Source organism: Panthera pardus, unplaced genomic scaffold (assembly GCF_024362965.1).
Source record: "Panthera pardus isolate Hobbes unplaced genomic scaffold, ASM2436296v1 HiC_scaffold_15, whole genome shotgun sequence".
NCBI classification, from domain to species: domain Eukaryota; kingdom Metazoa; phylum Chordata; class Mammalia; order Carnivora; family Felidae; genus Panthera; species Panthera pardus.
In genome coordinates, this window is record NW_026526710.1 from 51,722,701 (window position 1) to 51,748,744 (window position 26,044).

Consider the following 26,044-nt stretch of genomic DNA (forward strand, 5'->3'; position numbering starts at 1 on the left):
CTCATGAGATAAAGTTCTCATGAGCACTGTCATACTCTCTAGTTCTTCCTTACTTTGCTTCTTCACATTACTTATCTACTGGCATAATATATATTCATCTGTCCACCTAGTTACTACTTTGGTCATCAACTGAAATGTAAGCTCCACTAGGACAGAACTTTATCTTATTCACTACTGTATCGTCAGGGCTAGCACACAGTAGGCGGTCAAGAAATATTTTATTGAATTCCTTGGGAGAGGCAACATATATAAAAGCCTTAAGGGAGAAAGAACTTAAAGAGGTTCAGTTAGCTTCAACTGTGGACTATAAAGCGTGTGTGTGTGGAAGGAACGTGAGACATGTGTCTGAAGATGTAGACAGGGCCATGAAGAAGCATCATCACCTTAAGTCCTGCTCAGGACTTCAGACTTGATCTCTGGGATCAAGTTTTGAGAACTCAAAGTCAAGGGAGTGTTATGATCAGCTCTGCAACTGTGGCTAGTTTCCTAAATGGATTAAACAACACTAGAGGTTCTTGCAAATTATATAGAAATGACATTATAGAAAAAATCTAAACTGTGGGAACTATATATACTACATGGATAAGGGGAGTGAAAGAGAAAGGAGAATGTGATACACTATAAATTACACTATCAAAGAAAGTTTAAGATGACACCTAGTTTCTCATATGGGCATCCAGATAGACAGAGTTGCCATTCACTGGGTGAAACCTGAAGGAGGAGCAAGTCTGACAGGGCGCAGTGACGTGAATTCAATATGAGACAGAGTCCATCGGAGATGTCTGGAAGCATACAACTAGAAATTCCTTAGGCAATTAGACACACAGGTCTAAAACAAAACACATCCAGTGGCCCCTGGATGGCTCAGTCAGTTAAGCGTCCAACTTCGGCTCCGGTCTTGATCTCACAGTTAATTGAGTTATTAGGGTGTGTAATAACTAAATATATGCAGTGTATGAAATCACCCAAAGGTCAAGCGAAGAATATGACCATAGCGAGAGGGACTACCACTGAACTCTTAAAAAATGGCAACATCTGAAAAGATGGTAAGATAGTATCTAAATTGAAAGATAAATAATACTCATTTAAGAAAGTAACATATGGTAGTATTTCATACACTGTAATTTTTAAAAAATGCATCCACTATGACTGAAGTTTTTGGGCATGTGGTGAGCATATTTTCATCCTTAAATCATTCAACACAGATCTTCACTTACCACTGAATTCTGTAATTTAGACTGATTTAACAGTCTACCCCAATAATGTTTACCCAGAAATCTACCAAATATTTGCATATGTTTGGAAATAAGCATTTAAAAAGAGCATAAGCCAAAGCACCAACTTTTACCCTTAGAACTTTTCTGTAGCAAAATTTTTCAACAGGTTTATAATTATTCTAAATAAATTCCTGTACTTCCAAAACACTTTGAAGTATTATCATATATACCCAAACACTAAAAAAACTTTCAAATTATATGCAAGTAAAGGGTAAAACGTTTATCCAGAAATAATACCTGGAAAACAGACAGCTTTATAAGCACACAAATTTTCAATTCAATACTCATTCATTCTTAATGAAGTCCATTCCAAAATGGCAGTTGCTTTTTTTGGTCTCTTAAAGGAAAATTGTTAATTCAAGTACTCCAAAAGCCTACCACTTTGTGACAGTTCAAAAATTTTCCTTTACAGAAAGTATTTAACACATTTACAAATGCCATTTATAGTTAAGTCTTTTCAAATGAAAATTTCAAAGAAATACATTCTCTGTTTTTTGTTTGAATGGCTTACAGTAAATTTTAACAAAAGGACATATTATGCATTTAAAACATTACCAAGTACCCAAAACAATTATCATACCTTGAAACATGTTTAAAAGCCTCCACTATAACTGGCGCAAAATCTTTTGTAAACTCCGGCCCCTTCCTTTTGCTGTTCTGAATGACATCATTGGCTAGGTAGAGAAAAGTAAGCTTCCTGTTTGGTTTGGCTGAAAAATAAAAAAATTTAAAAATCTACTTAAAATATCCTCATTTAAGTTAGACAAACATTCTCAATATCTGAATGAAGCAGTTTGAGAACTACAACATGGCTACTAACCTTTATGTAATATATTCAACTCTAGCTTCTCATTCTACTACCAAAGTCACAATTCTTTACCTCACTAGGTTTCTATAATTTCTGGAGATGGATCATGTGAGGAAAAAAGAGGACTCAAGAGGCAGAGAAAATCAATAATTAATCTGCTTCCTTGCACTTTTACCAAACTGCCCAAAATACTTACCCTTGATTCCTAGTCTTATCACAATTCCCAAATTAATAGTTTTATACACTGAATCCTCATGTCTGTAAAACTGCATCTCTGTAACTCTATCTGTACTAAATTTTGCTAAAACTATTAAACACTACCTGAAATAAAGCTTATTTAAAGTAAGATGGGACGCCTGGGTGGCTCATTGGTTAAGCATCTGACTTTGGCTCAGAAGTCATGATCTCATGATGTGTGGGTTCAAGCCCTCCATCAGGCTCTGTGCTGACAGTTTGGAGCCTGGGGCCTGCTTCAGATTCTGTGTGTCCCTCTCTCTGACCCTCCCCCGCTCATGCTCTGTCTCCCTCTCCCTCAAGAATAAATAAACATTTTTTAAAAAATAAAATAAAGTAAGATGGCAACTGGTACCATTAAAATGGTACCCTAAATCTTGAATTTGAATGTTTTAATACCCACGTTGACTTTACAGTCGATCATTAAGTTACTGTGAAACAAGAGTACAAAACGTAAAATAGGTTGAAAGAAACATCACTTCAATAATTATGGATTTTTTGTTCATGAAATAAATATTTCCCAAGCTAACGGACTAAATGTTAGAGAGACCAAATGGGCAGTTTAGATTTTCTCCTGCTTTGAATTACATGACCTTAAATAACCGAATTCATCTTGACAAAAATATGTCCCTACTCACTATATTCTGTGGGAGTAGTCATCCTTCTAAAAAGAACAGAAAAGATTTCAACAATTATGGGCCAGAATACATTTTTACTGGTTACAAGGTTAAGTGGCTTATTATTAAGTATGACTCAAATAAGAGTCTTACAAATGGGTAAAATTTAGTTAGTTGAACATAATCTTTTGTACTATTTTCATAACGTTATTTTATTAGAATTAAATCTAAATTATTCAAAGTTGTACCATCATATTCAGAAACACTGTACTTTGTGGCATCCACATTCAATGATGGAGGAAACTTCTGGTCAGGAATGATAATCCAGTGCACCATTAATGTGGCCACTTACTGGTTTTAAGACAAAAACAGGCAGGCTATATTTGGTCCTCTAGATTTGAGTATTCAGTTTAAGTGTTCAATGAATTAAAAGCCATTTCTGAGTTCACATCTTTCTTGAGGGGAAACTAGTAACACGATCTTACAAGAAACTAAAATACTGAGTTAGAGATGACCAGACTTTACAAACCTATGCTATCCGCTGCAGAATCTTGTTTGCCTATCTAAAGATGTGGCCCCACACTTTTCATGTTTTTCAAAGTCTTGGAATAGAATAGAGATATGAAAGAGATGGCAATAACAAAGACCAACTTCTGATTTGTTTTTGGCTTGTCTGGTTAGATAAACTATACAGTGTAACTGGTGAAGATACTAGGACCTTTTCCCATGAAGATGACAATAATGTCAACTTTCCCAATATTCAACCCTATTTTTTTTTTTTTACCTAACTCTGCCCAAAGAAAATCTTACCCAAAGGAAAGGTTAATATTACTTAATCCAAGTATTTGCCTTCTCAGCATCAAAATGATTTTAAAAATTCAAATTTGTGTTATTACCCAATTGGGAGAGCATCTGCAGTACTTTGAATGGGTACCTGAACCAATGGGCTCCTTTTCCTAAATAACAGTAACATTCAGCAAACTTTTACTATGTGTTACACACTACTCTAGGCACTTTACGTATAATTTACATTTAATACCTAATTTAATCCAAGGAATGTGAGGTACCATTATTACCTTCATTTGGCAGTTTAACAAATTGGCATCAAAAGGGTTAATTGCCCACAGTGAAATATCCAGGAAGGGATCAGCCAGGATTTGAATCCAAAGTCCAACACCCAAGCTTCCCTCTTAATAACTGGACTATGCCTCTCATGACTATGTTATAAATGAAAGAGAATGTTACCTTTGGAAAAGATCAAGGAGCAACTCAATCAAAGTATTTTAAAATGTTAGCAGCATTATTCACAACAGCAAAAGGTAGAAACAACCCAAGTATCCACGGACAGATAAATGAACAAAATGTGGTACATCAATACAAATGGAATATTATTCAGCCTTAAAAAGAAAGGATCCTGGGGCGCCTGGGTGGCTCAGTCAGTTAAGCAGCCGACTTCAGGTCATGATCTCGCGGTTCACGAGTTCAAGCCCTGCGTTGGGCCCTGTGCTGATAGCTCAGAGCCTGGAGCCTGCTTCAGATTCTGTGTCTCCCTCTCTCTCTCTGTCCCTCCCCTGCTCAAGCTGTGTCTCTGTGTCAAAAACAAATAAACATTAAAAAAAATTTTTTAAGAAAGAAAGAAAGAGAAAGAAAAAAGAAAGAAAGAGAAAGAAAGAAAGAAAGAAAAGAAAAAGAAAGAAAGAAGAAAGGACATCCTGACACAGGCTACAACATGAATGAACCTAGAGGATATTACGCTAAGTGAAACAAGTCAGTCACAAAAAGACAAATACTATATGGTCCCGCTATATGAAGTACCTAGAATAGTTAAATTCAGAGACAGAGAGTACAATGGTTATTGCCAGGGGCTGGGGGAAGAAAGGCATAGAGAGTTACTGTTTAATAGGTATAGAGTTCCAGCTTGGTAAGATGAAAAGTTCCAGTTTTGGAAATGGATCATGATGATGGTTTCATAACAGTGTGAATGTACTTAATACCAATAAACCAAACACTTAGAAATGGTTAAAATGGTAACTTCTGTTATGGGTACTTTACTATGCAAATTAAAAAATGTGTATTTGACAGTATTTTTTAAATCCATGGGCTACCATCTCTTAAAATTAATGCAGAAAAGTTACTACAATATACATTAAAGCAAAAATTCACAAGATTTCAAACTGCAGTTCCCAGTGTATTCCAAAAACAAACCATACCAGGAGCGTGGATTTGGTATGGGGTACAAATATCAAGACATTATTTTCATTTTGTTTCCCTTGTGGAATCCAGGCTAAAATATGAGACATACCTAGAAACTGCTGTAATGTATACTCTTTTCCAAGTTTTCAGTGAAAAAATTTACTTTCATTTAAAGCTAGGTGTACCTTTATGTAGAGCAAATTAAACTAAAGGAACTAATCAAAACAAGCAATTCCAGAAGAAAATTACAAAAATGACTTTCAAGTGAATTTTGATAATTTGAAAATAACAGGGCCATAAATTTTTATTAAGGCATACAAAATTAACAGAAAGAGCAACAAACCATTTCATAATTCCTTAAAGAAAAACTGTTGACAATAAGGCTTAAAACCAAGTCTGATCTAGTCACTTCCTTTATTTCTACTGTCACAGGGCTCCTTATTTTCCAAATCTTCCATTCAATTTAAATAGTGTCCCATGCTGGGCACAGATCAAAAATAACCTTTCCTATTCAATCAAGAGCTTGTAAGCTCTATATAAACTGGTACGTGATACGTCACATCACTAAAAATGTAAGTTCTCTTTCTTTATTCCTTCTCTCCGACGATGTATCACACAAACACTGGAAACAATCTTAAATACAATATTATGTCCCAGTGTATCTGTATGTGTCTGTACTGCTATATTTGCACCAATAAAGTATAAGCAATTAAAGACCGATCAATATTTATATTGTGAAGAACCATTTTCTTATATCTCACCTGTCTGAACTGTAAATTTTAAGCTTCTATGGGTATTAAGTATAGCCCCTTTTCCTCAGACCTTGTATGTAAATAGGTACATCAAAACAAACAAATAAAAATAATAAAATCTGGCCAATATGTGAGGACATAATATTACCTAAAATGTTAAGCATATCCCCTAAAGGGCAATACAAGTTCAGTTCGTCACACAAGTAAGAAAGAGTTACATAATTCACATAACTCAAATTAAAAAAAAGATCAACTACAAGGCTTCAAAAAGAAGAGTCTGGGCTATTAGATAAACAATATGAAACAAACTTAATTAGTCAAAGTACTACATAAATCCCACCTAGTTTCACTAATTCATAATCAGTTCAGAATTCAGTTTTACTTATTCATAATCAGGAACCAACAACATTACTTATTTTCTTACACTGTACAAACCATATACCTATTCATTTTGACATAATACAGAATATTATAATTTAATCACCCATGTTTTTACAGGGACTGAAATTTAAAATCACAGATAATAATGCCAATAAATACAACAAATAGCTAAAATTTTACTGTGTTACCTATTAACACAAGAACACTTTACAGAGGAAGCCCTATTAATGGGAGAAGCAGCAAAAAAACTGAATAAATGGGTGTCTGGTGACTCAGTGGGTGGAGCATCAGACTTGGCTTCGCCTCAAGTCATTCGTGGGATCACGTGGGGCATTACACTGAGCATGAAGCCTGCTTAAGATTCTCTCTCCGTCTGTCCCTCCCCTGCTCTCATATTCTCTCTAAACAAACAAAATAACTGAATACACATACACACACACACACACACCAATGAGCATTACTATAGGTCTTACAGAAAGAAATCAGAAGAAAAGCCATTACCTTGAAATAAAATTCTATTAAAGACTTACTACTGACTGTTGGACAGCCTCATTTATTTCCCTGGTAAACTGATTATCACTACAGACTAGAAGACATGCTCATATAAATAGTTGGTTATATGGCAGAAACTAATTTTCTTTGTCACAGAAACTGTATAATCCACAGGTGATTCCTGAATGGATTCTGTCCCAGACAGGACCAGCTGCAGCTGGCTGCTTAACAGCTGAGGTGGGTGAAAAACGAGGTGGATAAAGCCAGCGTATTCCTGCACCATTGCCACAGTGCCTCAGATTTTTGGCAGCCCACCCTTTGCTTTAAAATCCTTCAAAGATTTTCTATTATTCTCCAGATAATATTTTAAATCCTTAATATGAACCAAAGGCCCAAAAATGTCTGTCTCTGCCATCTATACTACTCTCTTCATGCCCAATACAATGCCTCCTCTAACTTCCCCAACTCCTACCCATCCTTTAGACCTCAGTTAATAAGTTCTTCTGGTTTCCCTTGACCACCTAGTACACACAGGTCAGGCAACTCTGATATGCTCTCGGAGCACCCCATACTTTACTTTGAACACTTAATCCCAAAGATATCATTTTTATTTAATCTAATGCTTCCCAACACAACTAAGTTCCATTGAAAGCAACAACTGTCACTCTCATCTACCAATCTATGGAATCAAGCCCAGCAGTCGATTCAAAATTTGTTCAGCTATTTACTAAATAACTTTTGGCCTAGACCTGTGCCTTTAATTATCTGTTCTACTAAGTTGGCTCCTGGTCTTTACCTTGCCCAACATAACAGAAGATGGGAACAAGGAAATAATTAAATCACACTGCTCTCATAAACCTCAACTTCAAATTCAGATTATGAAAGACAAACTTTCTTACAGATCTAGCTAATCTTGCTTATTTTCAATGTATTGAATTCAAATATTTTTATCTCCCCCTCCACTCTAGAGTTCTCACAAATCAATAACCTATAGAAAAATGGGCTAGTATGAATGGAAAGGTCAAAGAAACACAAATACTAAGCAATTAAAACCAACATCATTTTCCACCTATTAAAATGACCAAGATGGAAGTCTGACACTAAAGTTGGCAAAAGCATGAGTAAGATTATCACCTTTAGACAACTTCAGACATTGGTGGTTAATAAATAAATTACTGCAACCTCTCAGAAAAATCATTTGGCAGTATCGATGAAAAATGTAAACACACAATCCCCTGACCCTGCAAATTTCATGTCTAGGAATTTACCCTATGGATATATTCTCATAAATGCACACAGAAATAATTAAGGACACTCATGACAACAACAAGAAAAAGATAACTAAATAAATCATGCTATATCCATATAATCCAATATCCTACAACTGTTCAAAAATGAGATATTTACATACTGATATGCAAAATTATCTCAAACAGACATCTCAGACGTAGTGTTAAGTTATACATATTCACACAAACACAAACACACAACAGACAGACCTACTTTGAGGGAAGACCAAGAAGTAATTTGGGGAGGCGTGTGTGTCAAGAGTTACCAACAACTCATGTGTTGGTATATTAAACAATTAACTTGAACCTACATGCTGAAAACGCCTTTTGGGTAGTGCTGACTCAGTGCTCCTCCACCAATATGACTTTGTCCTGTAGGTGTATTTATCAATGGTCTCTCCTATTTCAATGTTTGGTAAAAACAAACAAACAAACAGGCACACCTCCACCTACACCCAAACAAATGGACATCTTTCCCAGTCTAATAGGTTAAAATCAATTCAAGTTCCTGAAGTAACTTTAAATTTTTTTATTTTGATATATGCAACAAATGAATTTTTTAAATCTTAAAAAGAACAAACTTCATCCTGAACCATCAGACCACTATAAAGGACACTGTCAAATGGAAGAGTTCTGTTAGAATACACACTATATGGTTTGTTCACATTATGCCACTACAGTAGGATGGAGACTAAAAATTTTTTGCTCCTTTAAGAATAACGTTTTAAAAATAATATTGTGGAATTCTCACAGCCACTGTGGAAAACAATACGGGGGTATTTACCCAAAGAAAACAAAAGCACTAATTCAAAAAGATCTACGCACCCCTATGTTTATTGCAGCATTATTTACAATAGCCAAGATATGGGAGCAACCCAAGTGTTCACTGGTGGATGAGTGGATAAAGATGATGGATACACTATGGAGTATTATTCAGCCATAAAAAAAGGATAAAATCTTGCCATTCGCAACACAGATGGACCCAGAGAGTATACTCCTAAATTAAATAAGTCAGAGAAAGAAAAATACCATATGATTTCACTCATATATGGAATTTAAGAAACAAAGAAAAAAAGAGACAAACACAAAACCAAACTTATAAATACAGAGAACAAACTGATGATTGCCAAGGGGAAGAGAGTGGGTGGGTAGATGAAATAGATAAAAGGGATTAAGAGTACACTTATTTCGATGAGCACAGAGAAATATATAGAATTACTGAATCATCAGACTGTAAACCTGTAACACTGTATGTTAATTATATTTGTATTAAAAAATATATGCACTGACTATTTCCTTATAACTAGGCACCGAAATTTGGTATTTTCCATATTCAATGATTTTATAATTTTATTAGCCAAATCTATTTCCTACAAGACCTCTTGGACCTTATTTAGAAAATCTTTGCACAGTGCAAGACTAGAAATAACTATAAACATGTTTTCCTTACAGGATTCCACAGGTGATTTTTTTTTCAGTGTTGTATCTTTAACTTTATATATGGTATCAAGTAGAAACCTAAGAATCATTTCATATTCTAGCCTTTTCCGCATGAATTTAAAGTGCTTACTTTACCAAATTAATGATTACCAAATTACTACATAAAATGGGTTTCCTCATAAATCTCTGGTCTGTTCCTTCCACATACATTTTTATTTCTGTTATCAACATCACACTCTTCTACCTTCAGTGCCTTCACAGTCTGTGCACAATACCTCCATTACTGTTTTCCCTTCAAAACTGTCAAAATTCACAAAACAAAAATTAAAAATTGCCTTGGCTGTTCCTCCACATTTACTTTTCCCAATGACCTCTAGATTTAGAGGTCTTTTTTTTTTAAACCTTTTTATGTTTATTCATTTTTGAAAGACAGAGGGAGACAGAGCACAAGCAGGGGTGGGGTGGAGAGAGAGGGGGACACAGAATCTGAAGAAGGCTCCAGGCTCCAAGCTGTCAGCACAGAGCCCGGTACAGGGCTTGACCTCACGAATGGCAAGCTCATGACCTGAGCCGAAGTCAGATGCTCAACCAACTCAGCCACCCAGGTGCCCCTAGATTTAGAGGTCTTATAAAAGACCTTGCCTTGTAAAATGTCTTGTAAAAGAACACATTTCTTATAAACTGCCCTGAACTTATAAATTAATTTGGGGATAACTGGCCTCTTTGCAATACATTTTTACTTAGCAATTTACATACTACTGTGCTGTTTTAAATTTTACAAGTGTGTGTTTTAAAACAATAAAAAGTAGAACTGTTTAGCAGTTATATTAAAATAAGCTTATTAAAATACTAATACCAGATGCAAACCAGAAAGTACCTTATAATATCTCGGACAAGAAAATACTAGTAAAAATACCAGTAAAACTGATGTGTCCCAGTTCCAATATAAAGACCAGTTTTGTAGGGAACATCTGCTTCCAGGAAGATAAGAGCAGATGTAGTTTTCCCTATTTTTCTTGGAAAGTACAACTATAAATCCTGGGCATTATAACTAAAACAAATATAAGAAGAAAAAAGGCAGCAGACAGGCTAGGGACCTTGCAACCCAAAGAACAATACAAAATGAGCTCTCGGGGTTTTCTTTTTGCCTTTATCTCAAATTGGGAGTTGAAAAAGTCAGCAACCCAGAAATCCTAACAGGTGCAGACATAAAGAGTTCCAACACAAACTTTCTCATTCCAGCCAAAGGACCAAGAAAAGGACAGCCTAGAAAGACAGAAAACTTTTAGACAATAACCAATCTACTCCAGCCAAACATGACAGGGGAAAACCAAAAACACAAAACAGTGCCCCACTCACATCCATACCAGCAAAGGTTAAGTAGGAAACCAGGCTGTGATATAGAGACTAACACCTCTCAAGAGTGGTGTCAGAGAAGGCAAAGTTAGAAAGGCCTGGACTTCCACCCTTACCCAGGGGTAAGAAGGCACTCCCCCTGGGATGTGCCAGTGAAGAGTCAGGATTTTCACCATGGCCCAGCAATACTAACACCACACATTCCTAAACCCCTTACTCTGTGGTGTCAGCCAAACTCTCACTTGCACTCAGCAGTAACAAAGAGTACCTAACCTTCCCCTGATGGGTTAATGTCATAGAAATCCAGATAAAACAGGATTACATAAAGTCCAGAGTTTCAAAACATAATACATACAAAAAATTATGAATCGGGGCACCTGAGTGGCTCAGTCGGTTAAGTGTGTGACTCTTGATTCTGGCCTAGGTCATGATCTCACACTTGTGAGATCCAGCCCTGAGTTGGCTCCAAGTTGGGCCTGGAGCCTGTTTGAGATTCTCCCTCTCTCCCTCCCTCTCCCCTTCCTCCACTCCTCCCATTTGCACAGGCACGCGCCTTCTCTTAAAAAGAAAAGTATGAATCAATCAAATATCACTCATTATACCAAGAACCAGGGGGATGTGAAAGTGAATGAAAAAGGACAATCAATAGATGCTAACGCCACAATGACAAAGGTATGAGAATTATTTTAAGGTATCCATCATAAGAACACTTCAATTAACATATGCAAATAAACTGAACAGACATCGTATCAAAATTTGTGGGATAAAGCTGAAGCAGGGCTGAGAAACTTTTAGCACTAAATGCATATAATGGAAAAAATGAACAAGTCCCAAATCACTAATCTAAACTCTCACCTCAAAAACACAGAATAATAAGAGCAAAATTAACCCAAGGAAACAGAATGGGGAAATAAAAGTAAAAGCAGAAATTAATGAAACTGAAAAGAAAACTAGAGGGAAAAAAAAAATCAGTGAAACAAAGAGCTATTTTCTCCACCAGTTTTATTGAGATTTAATTGACATACATCATTGTATATCAAGTTTAAGGTGTGTAGCACAATGGATGGACTTGTACTGTGAAATGCTTACTACAGTAAGTTTTAACATCCATCATCACATACAGTTGCAAAAAAAATATTTTTTCTCCATAGGATGAGAACTCTTAGGATTTACTCTTAATAACTTTGATTTATATAACACAGCAAGGTTAATTACAGTCACCATGTTGTACATTATATCCCTAGTACTTATTTACCTTGTAACTGGAAGTTTGTACCTTTTGATCATCTCCTTACAATGCCCCTTCCCACATTCCCACCTGTGGTAACCACGCCCTGAATGATCTCTTTTTGCTGAATCTGGGTTTGTTTGTTAACATATAAATAAGATCATATAGTATTTGTCTTTCTCTGACTTATCTCACTTAGCATAAAGCCCTCCAGGTCCATCCATGTTACAAGAGGCAGCATTTCCTCATTTTTTATGGATGAATAATATTCCATTGTGTATATATAAAACAATTTGTTTATCCATTCATCTGATGATAAACACTTAGGTAGTTTCCTTGTCTTGGCGATTGTAAATAATGCTGATATTATTAACATGGGGGTGCAGACAGCTTTTCAAGTTGGCATTTTCATTTCCTTTGGATATATTCCAGAAGGGGAACTGATGTGTCATATGGCAGTTTTATTTTTTAAGTTTTAAATCTATTTTAATTCCAATTTTAATTTTCTTTCTTTCAAAAAAAATTTTTAACGTTTATTTTTGAGAAAAAGGAAGTGCGCGCAGGAGAGGGGCAGAGAGAGAGGGAGACACAGAACCTGAAGCAGACTCCAGGCTCTGAGCTGTCAGGACAAAGCCCGATGAGGGACTTGAACTCATGAGTGGTGAGATCATGACCTGAGCTGAAGTCAGATGCTTAACCAACTGAGCCACCCAGGCATCCCTCCAATTTTAATTATTTAATTTATTTTTAATTCCATAGTAACTGTACCAGATTATAATCCCACAAACAGGACACAAGGGTTCCCTTTCCTCCACATCCTCTCCATCATTTCTCTTTTTGATGATGGCCATTCTAACAAGTGTAAGGTGATATCTCATTGTGGTTTTGAGTTGCATTTTCCTAATGATTAGTAATGTTGAGCATCAAAGAGCTGCTTCCTTGAAAATATGAATTCAAATGATAAACTTCTACCAAGAATGACAAAGGAAAAAAGGAAAAACACAAATTTTCAATATGAGGATTACCACTGGTATTGAAAGGACAATTAGGATAGTAAGGGCAAACAATGAAAAACTCTGGACACATAAATTTGACACTTAGAAAAAATGGACTATAGTTCCTCAAGAAAAACACAAACCACTGCAAACTCACCAAATATATGAATATACAGAAAATATACAGAAAACCAAATATATGAATATACAGAAAATATATAGAAAACCTAAACAGCCCTGTAACAATTAATAAAATTGAATATGCAACTTTTTAACTCCCAAAAAAGAACTTTCCAGATCCAGATAGTTTCTGCCAAATAATTCTACCAAGCATTTAAAGAAGAATTTTAAAAATTCTACACCTCTTCCAGAAAATAGGGGAACAAACCTCAATTCATTTTATGAAGTTAGTGCTACTCTGATTTCAAAACAAGACACACATGTTGCATGCGCGCGCACGCACGCACACACACACACACACACACACACACACACACACTATAGACCAACAGTCCTCCTGAATACAGATGTAAATACCCTTAACAAAATTAAGCAAACAGAATTCAGCTATATATATACACGTAAAGAATTAACAACCACAAACAAGTGGGATCTCTTGTAGGGATGCACAGCTGGTTCAAGATTTGAAAACTGATCAACATAATGCACCATATTAACAGGCTAAGGAAAATAAATCACATGATCAAATTGATGCAAAAAAGGCTTTTGACAAATTTCACCAACATTTTATTTTAGTATCTCTCAAAAACCAGGAACAGAGAGGAAGTTCCTCAACTGGATACAGAATCTAAAAATAAAACTACAGCTAACACTATACGTAATGGTGAAAACACTGCTTACCCACTAAGGAAAAAGACAAGGATGTCCACTCATCATTCTTATTCAACACTGTGCCTGACATGCCAGCAAGTTCAATAAGGTAAGAAAAAGAAAAAACCACAGAGGTCAAAGATGAAAAAATAAAACCATACCCATTTGCAGATGACATGACTGTCTACACAGAAAATCCCAAGGAAACCTACCAAAAAAACTCCTACAGCTAATAAGTATGTTCAGCAAGGTCACACAAAACAAGATAAATACTTTTTTTAAAGCTTATTTATTTTTGGAAAAGAGAAAGAGTGCACACGCAAGTGGGGTAGGGTCAGAGAAATAGAGAATCCCAAGCAGGCTCTGCACAGATAGTAAAGAAAGGGGAAGATATGCCATGTTTATAGATTGGAAGACTCAGAGTAATAAAGGCCAATTCTCCCCACACTGATATACAAGACTAAAGAACCCTTATCAAAATCCCATCAAAATAATTTTTATTGATATAGACAAGAATATTTTAAAGTCTATACAGAAGAACAAAGGAACTAGAATAGCTATAATAATTTTGAAAAATATAGAAGAAATAAGTTTACTCAATTTCAAGATTTATTACATAGTTATAATAAAGACTATGTGTGATATTTATTGGTACAGGAAAAGACACACAGATCAATAGAATAGAGAACCCAGAAAAAGATGCATACAAATAAGCCCAAGTCAATTTTAACAAAGATGCAGAAGTAATTCAATGAAAGAAAGACAGCCTTTGAACAAACTGTACTGGAGATTCTGAACATCCACATACAAAAACTGAACCTTGACCTAAATTTCACCCCTTCCACAAAAATCGACTGAAAAGGCATCATGGACTTAAATGTAAAACTATATAAACATTTTAGAACAAAATGTAGAAGAAATCTTCAAAATACAGGGCCAAGCAAAGCTCTTAAACTTGATATCAAAAGCAAAATTCAGGGGCGTCTGGATGGCTCAGCTGGTTAAGCATCTGACTTGGTTTCAGTTCTGGTCATGATCTCATGGTTCGTGGGTTCAAGACCCACATGGGGCTCTGTGGTGACAGCGTGGAGCCTGCTTGAGATTTTCTGTCTCCCTCTCTCTGCCCCTTCCCTGCTGAGAAAAGGTCTAGGATGGATGATGATGCCAGTTGCAAAACAATGTGAAAATACACAGTGCCACTGAACTGCACATTTAAAAAATGGTTAAAATGGTAAGTGTATATTATATATAACCAAGAAAAAACATTAAAACATTAAATTTTATGTTACATATACTTTACCACAATAAAGAAATGTGCACGTGTGTGCACACACACAGAGTCATGCACTCAAGGGTCAAGATACAACAAAATTAGTAGTGTGCGCTGCTTTGATAAGCAGTCAGGAATGTGATACACTTTTCAGCTGTGAATGTCATGTGAAAGATACAATGAATTTCAGTAGAATGGTCCCTCTACCTTTATTAATATTTAGGCACTAACCGTTTTCACCCACACCTGCTTTTTACACTGACGTCAACACAGTCAAAAGGGGGAAAATATCTTAGAAGTATTACAAAAATAATTTTTACCTTGTGGACTCATACATTCCCTAAAAGGGTCTTGGTGATTCACTGACCACACTTTAAGAACCACTACCCTAAGAACTGATAAATATGGGAAAAGCAGAACAGTATGACAGACTGAAAATGGTGGAAATTTTCCAAGTTTTTCTCATTAAGGGAAATATTCATAACTGGAATTCATTATTTGTCTTAAAATGTTGGAAGTTCCTAAATCAGGCACTATCTTTAAAAGAAACTGTTTAAAAGCAAAACATTAATACTCCTTCCAAGCTCTAAAAATCTCAGATTCTACACACTTTCCAACATTCATTAACTCATCACGTATTTTACTTCATGCTAGATTCTGAGGCAACGAAGAAATAGGCTCAGTCCTCTAGCAATAGGAAACTCAACACAGAACCATTAAAATACAGTACAATAAGTAGTATAAGAATAGCAGTAGCAAGTACTTGATGTCAGAGTTGGGAGACCCAACAAATTTGAAAGAAGACCACTGAAATGGGAGTGTGGAGAACAGAAAGAAAAAGAATGAAGAAAAATGAACAGAACCTTAGGGTTCTGTGGCACACCATCAATACAACAAACACACACATTACAAGAATCCCAGAAGGGAGGAGGGTGCATAAAGAATATCTGAAGAAACAATGGCCAAAAATGTCCCCAAATCTAGGAAAGACATGAATCCACAAATCCAAGGATTTCAATGAACTCGAAGTAGGATAAACTCAAAGAGACCCACACTGAGACACAGAATCAAACTTTAGGGCAAAGAATTATGAAAACAGCAAGAAATGACTCACTTTCACGCACAAAAGAGACTCAATAAGACTGAGTAACAAGGACAGCCAACTTATCAGAAACTATGGAGGCCAAAAGATGCCAAAAAATACTGAAAGAAATCTGGCAAAACTATCTTTCAATACAAAGGAGAAAATAAGACATATTAACCTAAACAAAAGCTGAGGGATTTTGTCACTAGCAGATCTGTCCTACAAGAAATGGTAAAGAGACTCCGGCAGCCTGAAATGAAAGGATGTTAGATAGTAACTAGAAGAATATAAATAAAGATCATCAGTAAAGGTAACTATATAATTAAATATAAAAGCCAGTATTAATTGATGCTTTAATCTGTAACCCTCTTTTTGTTTCCTATATGACTTAAAAGACAAATACATAGAACAGCAATTTTAAGTCTTTTAATGGGCACACAACTTACAAAGATGTAACTTGTGACAGTAATAACAAAGGGGGGGGGGGGAGACAGCTCTATAGGAACAGTTTTTGTATGCTATTGAAGAAAAGTTAGTATCAATTCAAACTAGATCATTATAAATTTAGGATGTTAACTGGAATTTTTATTCCCAAAAAAGCATTAGGGACTATAAATGGACAATTAACTCTTCCTGGGGACTAGGGGAAGCTGCAGAGAGGAGTAGGTAGACACCAGAGTTTAGAGGCTAAGAAACAGAGTAGAAATAGAAACAGAGTATATAAAAGCACAGAGACACATAAAAGTGCAAGGTGTTTATAGGACTTTTTTTTTTTTTTAGGAAATTACATAACAAAATTAACCACATTAAAGTATCTAATTCAGCAGCAGTTAGTGCATTCATAAAGTTCCACAACCATCACCTATACAGTATTTAGTTCCAAAACATTTTTGTCATGCCCCCAGATGACCTCATACCCATTAAAGTCGTCCATTTTCCATTCCTCCCCTCCTCCCAGCTCCTGACAACCACTTTCTATCTCTGTGGATTTATCTCTTCTGAATATTTCATATGAATACAATCATAAAATGTTACCTTTTGTCTCTGGTTTCTTTCACTTCACATGTTTTTGAGGTTCATTCACAATGTGGCAGAATTAGCCCTTCATTCCTTTTTATTTACTGGCTGAATACTATCCTACTGCATGAATTCCACTGCACCATATAAATTCATTCATCCATTGATGGACATTCAGGTTGTTCCACCTTTTGGTACTCTGAATAGCACTGCTATAAGCAGTCTTGTAAAATATATGTTTGAATCCTTGAATATTTCAACTCTTTGAACATATACCTACAAGTGGAATTACTGGGTCATATGGTAATTCTATGCTAACACTGGTAAGGAGGACAAGCAGATGGCTGAAGAGACTAAACACAAGGAAATTAGATGGGAGGCTATTGCAAGGGTGTTAGTGAAAGATGAGGACTTGGGCAGTAGAGATAGTGCTAAAATAGCAACAAAATAGCTCAAGGTGAGGCACGTATGGAAAGGGGCCAAGCCAAACTTAAAGTTCTGAGCTTAGGCAACTGGTGGACAGTAATGTCTTTCACTGGAACAGGAAAGCCCCCCCCCCCCCAAAACAAAACAAAACCAAAAAAACAGTGGGATGAGAGTGGGGAAAGATGACATAAAGGGTTGTTTTGTGCAAGGTGAGTTTGTAGTGCTCAAGAAATACCATTCAGTAACATTGAAACAGGGGCTAAAAAAAGGGATCACTAAGTGTGATCAGCATATTGATGTTTCTACCATCACTTAACATCTAAAGCACCAAATTATAAACACATAAAATGAAATTATTTTTAGTCATGAAGAGTTTTCTATGTGCTATATGTTAGTTATAGCATATCAACTGCTTTTTAAAAATTCTCAAACAGGGACTTATTTGGATTAAATCCACAATTAATATAGTTGATTTACTAATGAAATCGTAGTAAATCCAGATAAAGCTGCTATGTTATAAGGGTTCTCCAGAGAAACATAACCAATAAAATATGTGTGTATATACATATAAAGAGATTATAATATTAAAAGGAAGTAGCTTATAAGATTATAGACACTGACAAGTCCCAAGATCTGCAGCTAGGTCCCGTGGGTCCCGTCTGCAAGCAGCTCCAGACCCAGGAAGAGTCCATGTTTCAGTGTGAGTCCAAAGGCAAGAAAGAACAGTCAGGCAGGAAGAGTTCCCTTACTTACAGGAAGGTCAGCCTTTTTTAATTCAGGCCTCCAACTGACAGAGGTCAACTCACATTAAAGGAGGGCAATCTGCTTTACTCAGTCTATACATTCAAATGTTAAATTTCCAGAAATTACTTCACAAACATACTGTATGACCCAATATCTAGCTGCCTCGTGGCCCAGTCGGCATGACACATAAAATTAACCATCATTAAGTGCTGTTAAAGATAATAATTCATGATACTCTGCTAAGAAAACTGAATTTTCTGATAAGCAAAAATATGGTCCTTGACTACCCAAATAAATTTCAGTTATTTTAAAAAGTAATATATAAAACAGAATACAGTACACAGTACGATTTGTACAAATACTAATGAAACAAACACTGTTGAGTAGATGAGGATTTTAAGCCACGCTCTTGAAGCAGATTGATGTTCCCTGAGCTAGACCAAAGCATGCCATCACAAAAATCAACTAAGGCAAGCCATTTTCTCAATTTGCAAAAAATATTTTTTCAGTTTTAAGTCTTTCTGTGTAATGTGGCTTAATCCTTTGACACATCCTTCTGTTAGTCTGTACTAGAATTAAACAAGATACATTTAGCACAAAATTATTCTAAAGTTAAGGGTGCACTGCACAATAGTCTTTACAAACCTTTATAAATATCAAGAACTGATATATAAACAAGCTTGAGAACCACTTATTTAAAGAATTATAATAAATACATTTAGAGTAAGACAGCATGATTCTCAGCCTAAAATGATTTACCATTAAAAAGATGTGAATTCTCTTTAAGCTAATATATAAAGTGAAAAGGTCATGATCTCACAGTTTGTGAGTTCGAGCCCCGCACCAGGCTCTGTGCTGACTTGTAGTCTGGAGCCTGCTTCAGATTGTCTCTCTCTCTGCCCTTCCTCCACTCATGCTCGCGCTCTCTCTCTCTCTCTCTCTCTCTCTCTCTCAAAAATAAATAAACATTAAAAAAAATGGTACAATACACTAAGGCCTAACCATTTCTATCATGGTCTCTCTTTTTTTTTTTTTAATGAAATTACTTTAAAAAAACATTTTTTTTAACATTTATTCATATTTTGAGACACAGAGCATGGGGGGGGTGGGGTAGGGGCAGAGAGAGAGGGAGACAGAATCCAAAGAAGGCTCCAGGCTCTGAACTGACAGCACAGAGCCCGACCGCAGGGCTCGAACTCACAGACCGTGAGATCATGACCTGAGCCGAAGTCAGACGCTTAACTGACTGAGCCAACCAGGGGGCCCCTCTATTATGGTGTCTTAAGTCAGCTGAAACCATTAAGAAAAACACTAGAATATTTAGTAACAAAAATTAATATATAAATATTAATATTAAAAACAGACCCATCCTATATGTTCATCAATAAAGAAACAGTTATAAATTTTGATGCGTCCAAAAAACAGAATACAATGCAGTATTTTTTTTTTTAATGAAGCAACACCATTTTTATCAATATGCAACAATCTGAAAGATATATTAAAAGGAAGCAAAGCAAAGCAAAGCAAAGTCTACATGTTGGTCTATGTAATACTCTACCATTTGTCTAAACAAGAAAGAAAAAAATTACATATATGACTGTATATACATAGAAAATTCTGGAAAAATATATAAACTGTTAAATTGATTCTAGGTGGGGAAAATCTGTGGGTAAAGAAGAGAAGAATAATCGGAAGGAGTCTTACCCCTCTTTATAACCTTTTTTGGCTTTTGAATTTTACATTATGTGCATGTTGTTACTAAGATATATCTGTGTATTTTTTAATACACCTGGAAAGTCCAAGCATCTAATGTAAGCACAGTAAAATTTTTACTTAATTTCTCAGTTATTAAAGAAGGGACTAAGGAAAAATTATAAAAAGAAGATTCTAGGTACCTGAGAGCAGCCAAGAGTTATGCTACAGAACCAAAAATGACCAAATGACCTAGAAGACAGCAAGGTAACTAAATAATTCATTATAATCCTCCTAACGCATTTTATAAACATAAAAATTTCAAATATCTTATGGGCACACGGGTGGCTCAGTCCGTTAAGTGTCCAACTCTTGATTGCAGCTCAGGTCATGATCTCACAATTTGTGCGATCAAGCCCCGAGTCCAGCTCCATACTGAGCATGGAGCCTGCTTGAGATTCTCTCTCTCTCAAAATAAATAAACATTAAAAAATACGTATCTTAGGGGTGCTTGGGTGGCTCAGTCGGTTAAGTGTCCAACTTCAGCTCAGGTCACGATCTCATAGTTTGTGACTTCTAGCCCCATGTCGGGCTCTGTGCTGACAGCTCAAAGCCTGGAGCCCACTTCAGATTCTGTGTCTCCCTCTGTTTGCCCCTCCACTGCTTGCACTTACTCTCTCACATTGTCTCAAAAATAAATAAACATTAAAAAAAAAAAAAAAAAAGAGATACAAAGATTTGCAAAAATGTAAATCACTCCAATCCTTAATATTTTTAGGAAATCGTTATCTTTTACTAAATGTTATTTTACATTAACATGAAATCAATTTGGGGCACCTGGGTGGCTCAGTCGGTTAGGTGTCCAACTTCAGCTCAGGTCATGATCTCACAGTTCATAAGTTCGAGCCCAGCCTGTGTCAGGCTCTGTGCTGACATCTCAGAGCCTGGAGCCTGCTTGGAATTCTCTGTGTGTGTGTCTCTCTCTGCCCTTCCCTTCCCCCCTTTCAAAAATAAAAAAACATTTTAAAAAAATGTAAAAATGGGCAAGAATCTGAACAAACATTTCTCCAAAGTCAACATACAAATAGCCTTAAGCACATGTAAATGTGCTCAATATCCTTAGCCATCAGGAAAATACATATGAAAACCACAATCATACTTTACAACCCAATAGGATGGCTACAAAAAAGACAGGTAATACAAGTGCTGACAAAGGTGTAGAAAAATTGGATCCTCATACACTGCTGGTAGGAGTATATGAAGCAGTCACTGTGGAAAAGTCTGGCAGTTCCTCAGAAGGTTAAACATAGAGTTTCTGTATGACCTAGCAATTCCACCCATAGGTATATATTCAAAAAAATGAAAAAACATTCACACAAAAACCTGTATGCAAATGTTCATAGCAATATTACTCATAATAGCAAAAAGCATAAATAACCAAATGTCTTATCAACTGATCAATGGATAAATCCATATAATGGATTATTATTTGGCCATGAAAAGGAATGAAAAATGCTACAACACAGATGAGCCTGGAAAACATTATACTAATCAAAGGAAATCAAGCACAAAGGATGACATGTTGTATACTTCCACTACGTGAAATGCTAAGAATAGGCAAATCTATAGACAACACAAACTAATGGATGCCTAAGGCTAGGGAAAGTGGAGGGGTTTGGGGGATAATGGCTAAAAGGCACAGGGTTTCTTTCTGGGTGATGAAAATGTTTTAAAATTGACTATGGTGGTGGTCTCACAACTTTACGATACACTAAAAACCACTGAACTATACACTTTAAATGAGTGATTGTATGATACGTTAATTATATCTCAATAAAGCAGTTAGAAAACAACAAAATCCTTACGTTTTTTGGTTACACTCTATCACATTTCTCAGGGAAAAATATGGCTACTTTATAGTCTTCATAAAGGCCTTGGGATATATACCTGCAAACAGAAATTCTTTTTTTGTCCCCACCCCAGAAATTCTTTAAAAGAGGCAAAAATAAGGAAGGTAGAACAAAAAAGGAAATCTTCATAACTGGATAATTACCATGTGTGACATTACCATTTTACCTGATTCTTACATTTTGAACAGTAATTTTTCCTACCCATGTCACATTTGTCTTCTTTAATCACTTCAAGAAACTAAAGAATGCCAAGCTTAATACAAAATGTTCTACTGATTTTACTTATTGATTTCTTTATTTCAAATTTGACCAATTCCTTTTATAAATATTTATTTTATAGAGATTATGTGAGGATTCACAATATCACAGTAAGATGGTAAGATAAAACAATGCTGATATTCAGTTAACCATTCGCCTTATCATTATGCTACAGGCCATGGAGGATCCTAAAGCTGATGAGGAGGGATGCTGCGGTGGCTCAGTCAGTTAAGAGTCCAACTTCGGCTCAGATCACGATTCCTCACTTCATCAGTTCGACCCCCACGTCAGGCTCTGTGCTAACAGCTCAGAGCCTGGAGACTATTTTGAAATCTGTGTGTGTGTGTGTGTCTCTCTCTCTCTCTCTCTCTCTCTGCCCCTCCCCAACTTGCGCGCATGCGTGCGCACACAAACTCTCTCTCTCCTCTCAAAAATAAACACTAAAAAAAAATAAAGTTGATGAGCAAAACACTGCAAAGGTGGGGGAACACAAAGGCTCTACCCTACAAAGGTACAGTCATGTCAAGGAAAGGAAACTTCTGGCAGATAATGCAAAACCAAACAAAACTGCAGCAGCAGCAGCATGATCATCATCACCATTACCACCATTACCATCATCACCATCATCACCCAACACCACTCTCCTCCTACAGTATCTATTTATATGCCTTCAATTTTTTTCTAATTATAAATCGTTTAAACATATGGAAATAACCCCAAGCCCAGTTAATAGCACATCTTATCACTTTCCCACAGGTATCAAATGATTTAAAAAAAATACGAAATGTAAGATACCACAGATCCATTTTCACTTCCTCTCTCCCTTATGGTAAGCACTATCTTGCAACGTGATGTTAATCATCACTATGCATGTTTTTCTAACTGTAACTACAGGTATCTGTGAACGAAGCAGAGTATTGTTCCTGCATGTTTTCAAACTTTACCAGATAGCATACTGATCTGCACCTTGCTTTCTTAGCTCAACATTTTGCTTGTTTGTTGTTTTTTTAATTCAGTGATGTTGTTTCATGGAGCTCTAGTCTGTTCAGGAAAACTGCTGGTCGGTATTATATTCCATGAATGTTTCAATATATTCACCCACAGCTGTTTCTAATTTTGTTACTAAGAAGCTACAATAAACATAACTCCTTGAGGACATGTATTAGTTTCTAAGACACATTCCTAGAAGAACTGCTAGGTCAAAGGATATATACCTTCAACTTCATTAGGAAGTCATGGAGTTTATCTCCTTTTTACACTTCAACCAGTAGTGTAGGAGAGTTCCTGTTTCTCCCCATCTTCACCAATTCTTTTTTTTTTTCATCTTCACCAATTCTTGCAAACTGAAGGGTATAAAGTGGTACCTCATTGGTTTATTCTTTCCTTATCAGTAAGATTAAGTATCATTCATTGGCCTTTCAGGTTTCTGCTCATGGGACACCTTTAATAGTACTGCCATTTTTCTATTGCTTTGTGGTAGTTCTTAAGATAGTCTGGGTACCAATCCTTTACTGATTATGTGTTTCTAATACTCTTCCCTAACCCCCAAAAAAGTATAAGCCTTTTGCTTATTTCGAAATCTAGTAAAGTATAGGAGCAAAGACAACTACTTCCTTCTCAGAGTTCAGCTATTTTCCAGATCTTTATATCTTATGTTTCTCAAACCTTTCTGGTCACTCACAGAAGATGAATTCCTCCCTGAGCACCAATACAGAGACACACATATGAACTGAAAAACCTCACTCCAAGGTCCATTTCTCTTAAGAGATTAACCACAAGCAAATACACAAGAAAAGGACAGTTTGTTTCCATTCCCTATAGCCAATGCCACATTTTAGCTCCCATGTTAATACATCACATCATACAGCTTTCATATAGGTCAGTAAACAAGCATCCATTTTGATTAATAATGGCTGTTAAAACCCCTAATTAATAAATAACCAGCATGTCGATACATGAGAATGTCTGAAGCAATAACGAGAAGCGCACATTCTTTCGACGCAATGAATTAAGAATTACGGTTAAAACCCAGACTCTAAGCAAATGATTTAGTCTCACTGACAATCAGTTCTTACAGATAAAGTCGCTCTGCAGAAGTGAAATGATTCTGAGTATTTTAGCGAGAGCAGACTACTGCTCAAAAAAGTTAACTTCATTTACAGGACTGATGTTTTGCAAAACAAACATGCTGCCCTGAAAGTACATAATCATGGAGCAAGAAAAGACTTTAGGTGACTCAATGTAACTCCCTCATTTTCAGGTGAGGCAACCGCAATCCAGAAATTAATAATAAATTCACCGAATGCTAGTCCTCTAAAATCTACAAATTCAGGGTTCCTTCACTGCATCAGGCATGGATGCAATTTCACATTCCCCAATTCTAAAATTCCGATTCCTCTATTAATTTTTCAAGACTGAGTTGATGCGTTATAGAAATGATGGAATTAACTCCCATCCGCACGCCAATCTTTTCCTTTCCACTTCCCTTTTTTCACCCTTACCCTCCATTATAACCCACAGAATGAAAAAGATACCTGACTGCCTGAATTTCTGGCCCTAATTAGAGGCAGAGTCCTGAGTTCCTGGCTACGGCCTCTGTGTTAAATCAGAAGGAGTTGTGTTTTGTTTTGATCCTTCATTCCTTATGCAACAATACCTACTAACCGCAGGTTCTGCGGGAAGCGCAGTGCACGCCGCTCCTCCTAGCCGGCGGACCACCGACGCCAGGAAGCCGGGCACGCTGGGTAGGGCGGTGCCGGGCAGCGGGGAGCTGGGGTCGCTGGGGAAGTGGAGCTCGCGGGGAGGGGGGTCCCGGCGGCACCAGGGAACAGGCCGGGTGGCGGGGCGACTCACCTTTACGCAGCTCCCGTTCCCACACGGTGACGATGGGCCGGGAGTGCTTGCGGTGGTGGATGAGCCACAGGGACAAGGTCTGCACGCTCTGCTGCGAGTTGCTCAACTCCGACAGCTTCTTCTCCAGCGCCGCCTCAGAGAAGGCTGACATCCCTCCGACACCGCGTTCACGCCGTCCCACGCGGTGGGGCTGAGGGGAGGAGAGTTTCGCCGCCCGCGCCGCGGCCTCGCCCCCTCACCCCACCCTTCCCCACGCCCTCACCACTGCTGCCGCCACATCCAAGACCGGCCGCAAACCAGCAAGATGGCGTCCGGCCGGCAGTGACGTCACGGCCGACCCACGCCCCGCCCACGGAAGAGGCGAGGCCAAGCGGCCGGTCCTCTGAGCGGAAGGGCGGGGCCAAAACTGGCGCTAGGGAGGCATGTGGGGGCGTGCCGCTTGGGCCAGGCTGGGGCGGAGTGGGGTTTGCCCAGTCTGGAACCCTCGTGGGTTAAAACTGTCTGCCAAGAAAGGAGTGATTAAAAATATCTACATAGGCGTGAATTGGCATAGCCAATTTGGAAGACTATTTGGCGTGATAATTACATTTTAAAATTACAATTTCCCTGTGACCCTGCACTTTCGCTAATTGCCCTCAGTGCTAGGGAAATCGCATGCTTGCCCAAGGAGCTGTATGCTAGTTTCTTGTCAGGCTTACTAACCCTAAAGAGATGGGACATTCACAACAGATAGATGGCTAAAAATTGTAATACTGCATATTACAGAGTACATGCAGCAGTTCAAAAGATTAATAAATCCAGTGGTGAATTGGAGGGTTTTTTTTTTTAAGTTCCTGGGGGAAAATACAGTATAACATTTGTTTTTTTAATATAAAAGTGTATATTTTATATGAATTC

At 37.0% G+C, this 26,044-nt stretch overlaps 1 protein-coding gene across 3 annotated transcripts in view; it reads right to left on the reverse strand.

The window, feature by feature from the left end:
- Positions 1–25,463, reverse strand: part of RPRD1A (regulation of nuclear pre-mRNA domain containing 1A) — a 70,181-nt gene extending 44,718 nt beyond the window's left edge. For 2 of the 3 annotated variants that reach the window (XM_019465390.2, XM_019465389.2), the window contains exons 1-2: positions 25,148–25,459; positions 1,858–1,987 (exon numbers count right to left, since the gene is read on the reverse strand). In XM_019465390.2, coding sequence (XP_019320935.1) covers positions 1,858–1,987; positions 25,148–25,298 — 281 coding nt within the window. In that variant the 5' untranslated portion in view covers positions 25,299–25,459. Of the gene's footprint in view, positions 1–1,857; positions 1,988–25,147 lie in introns of all 3 variants that reach the window. The other variant, XM_019465391.2, reaches the window with a different exon arrangement.
- Positions 25,464–26,044: the final 581 nt, after the last annotated feature.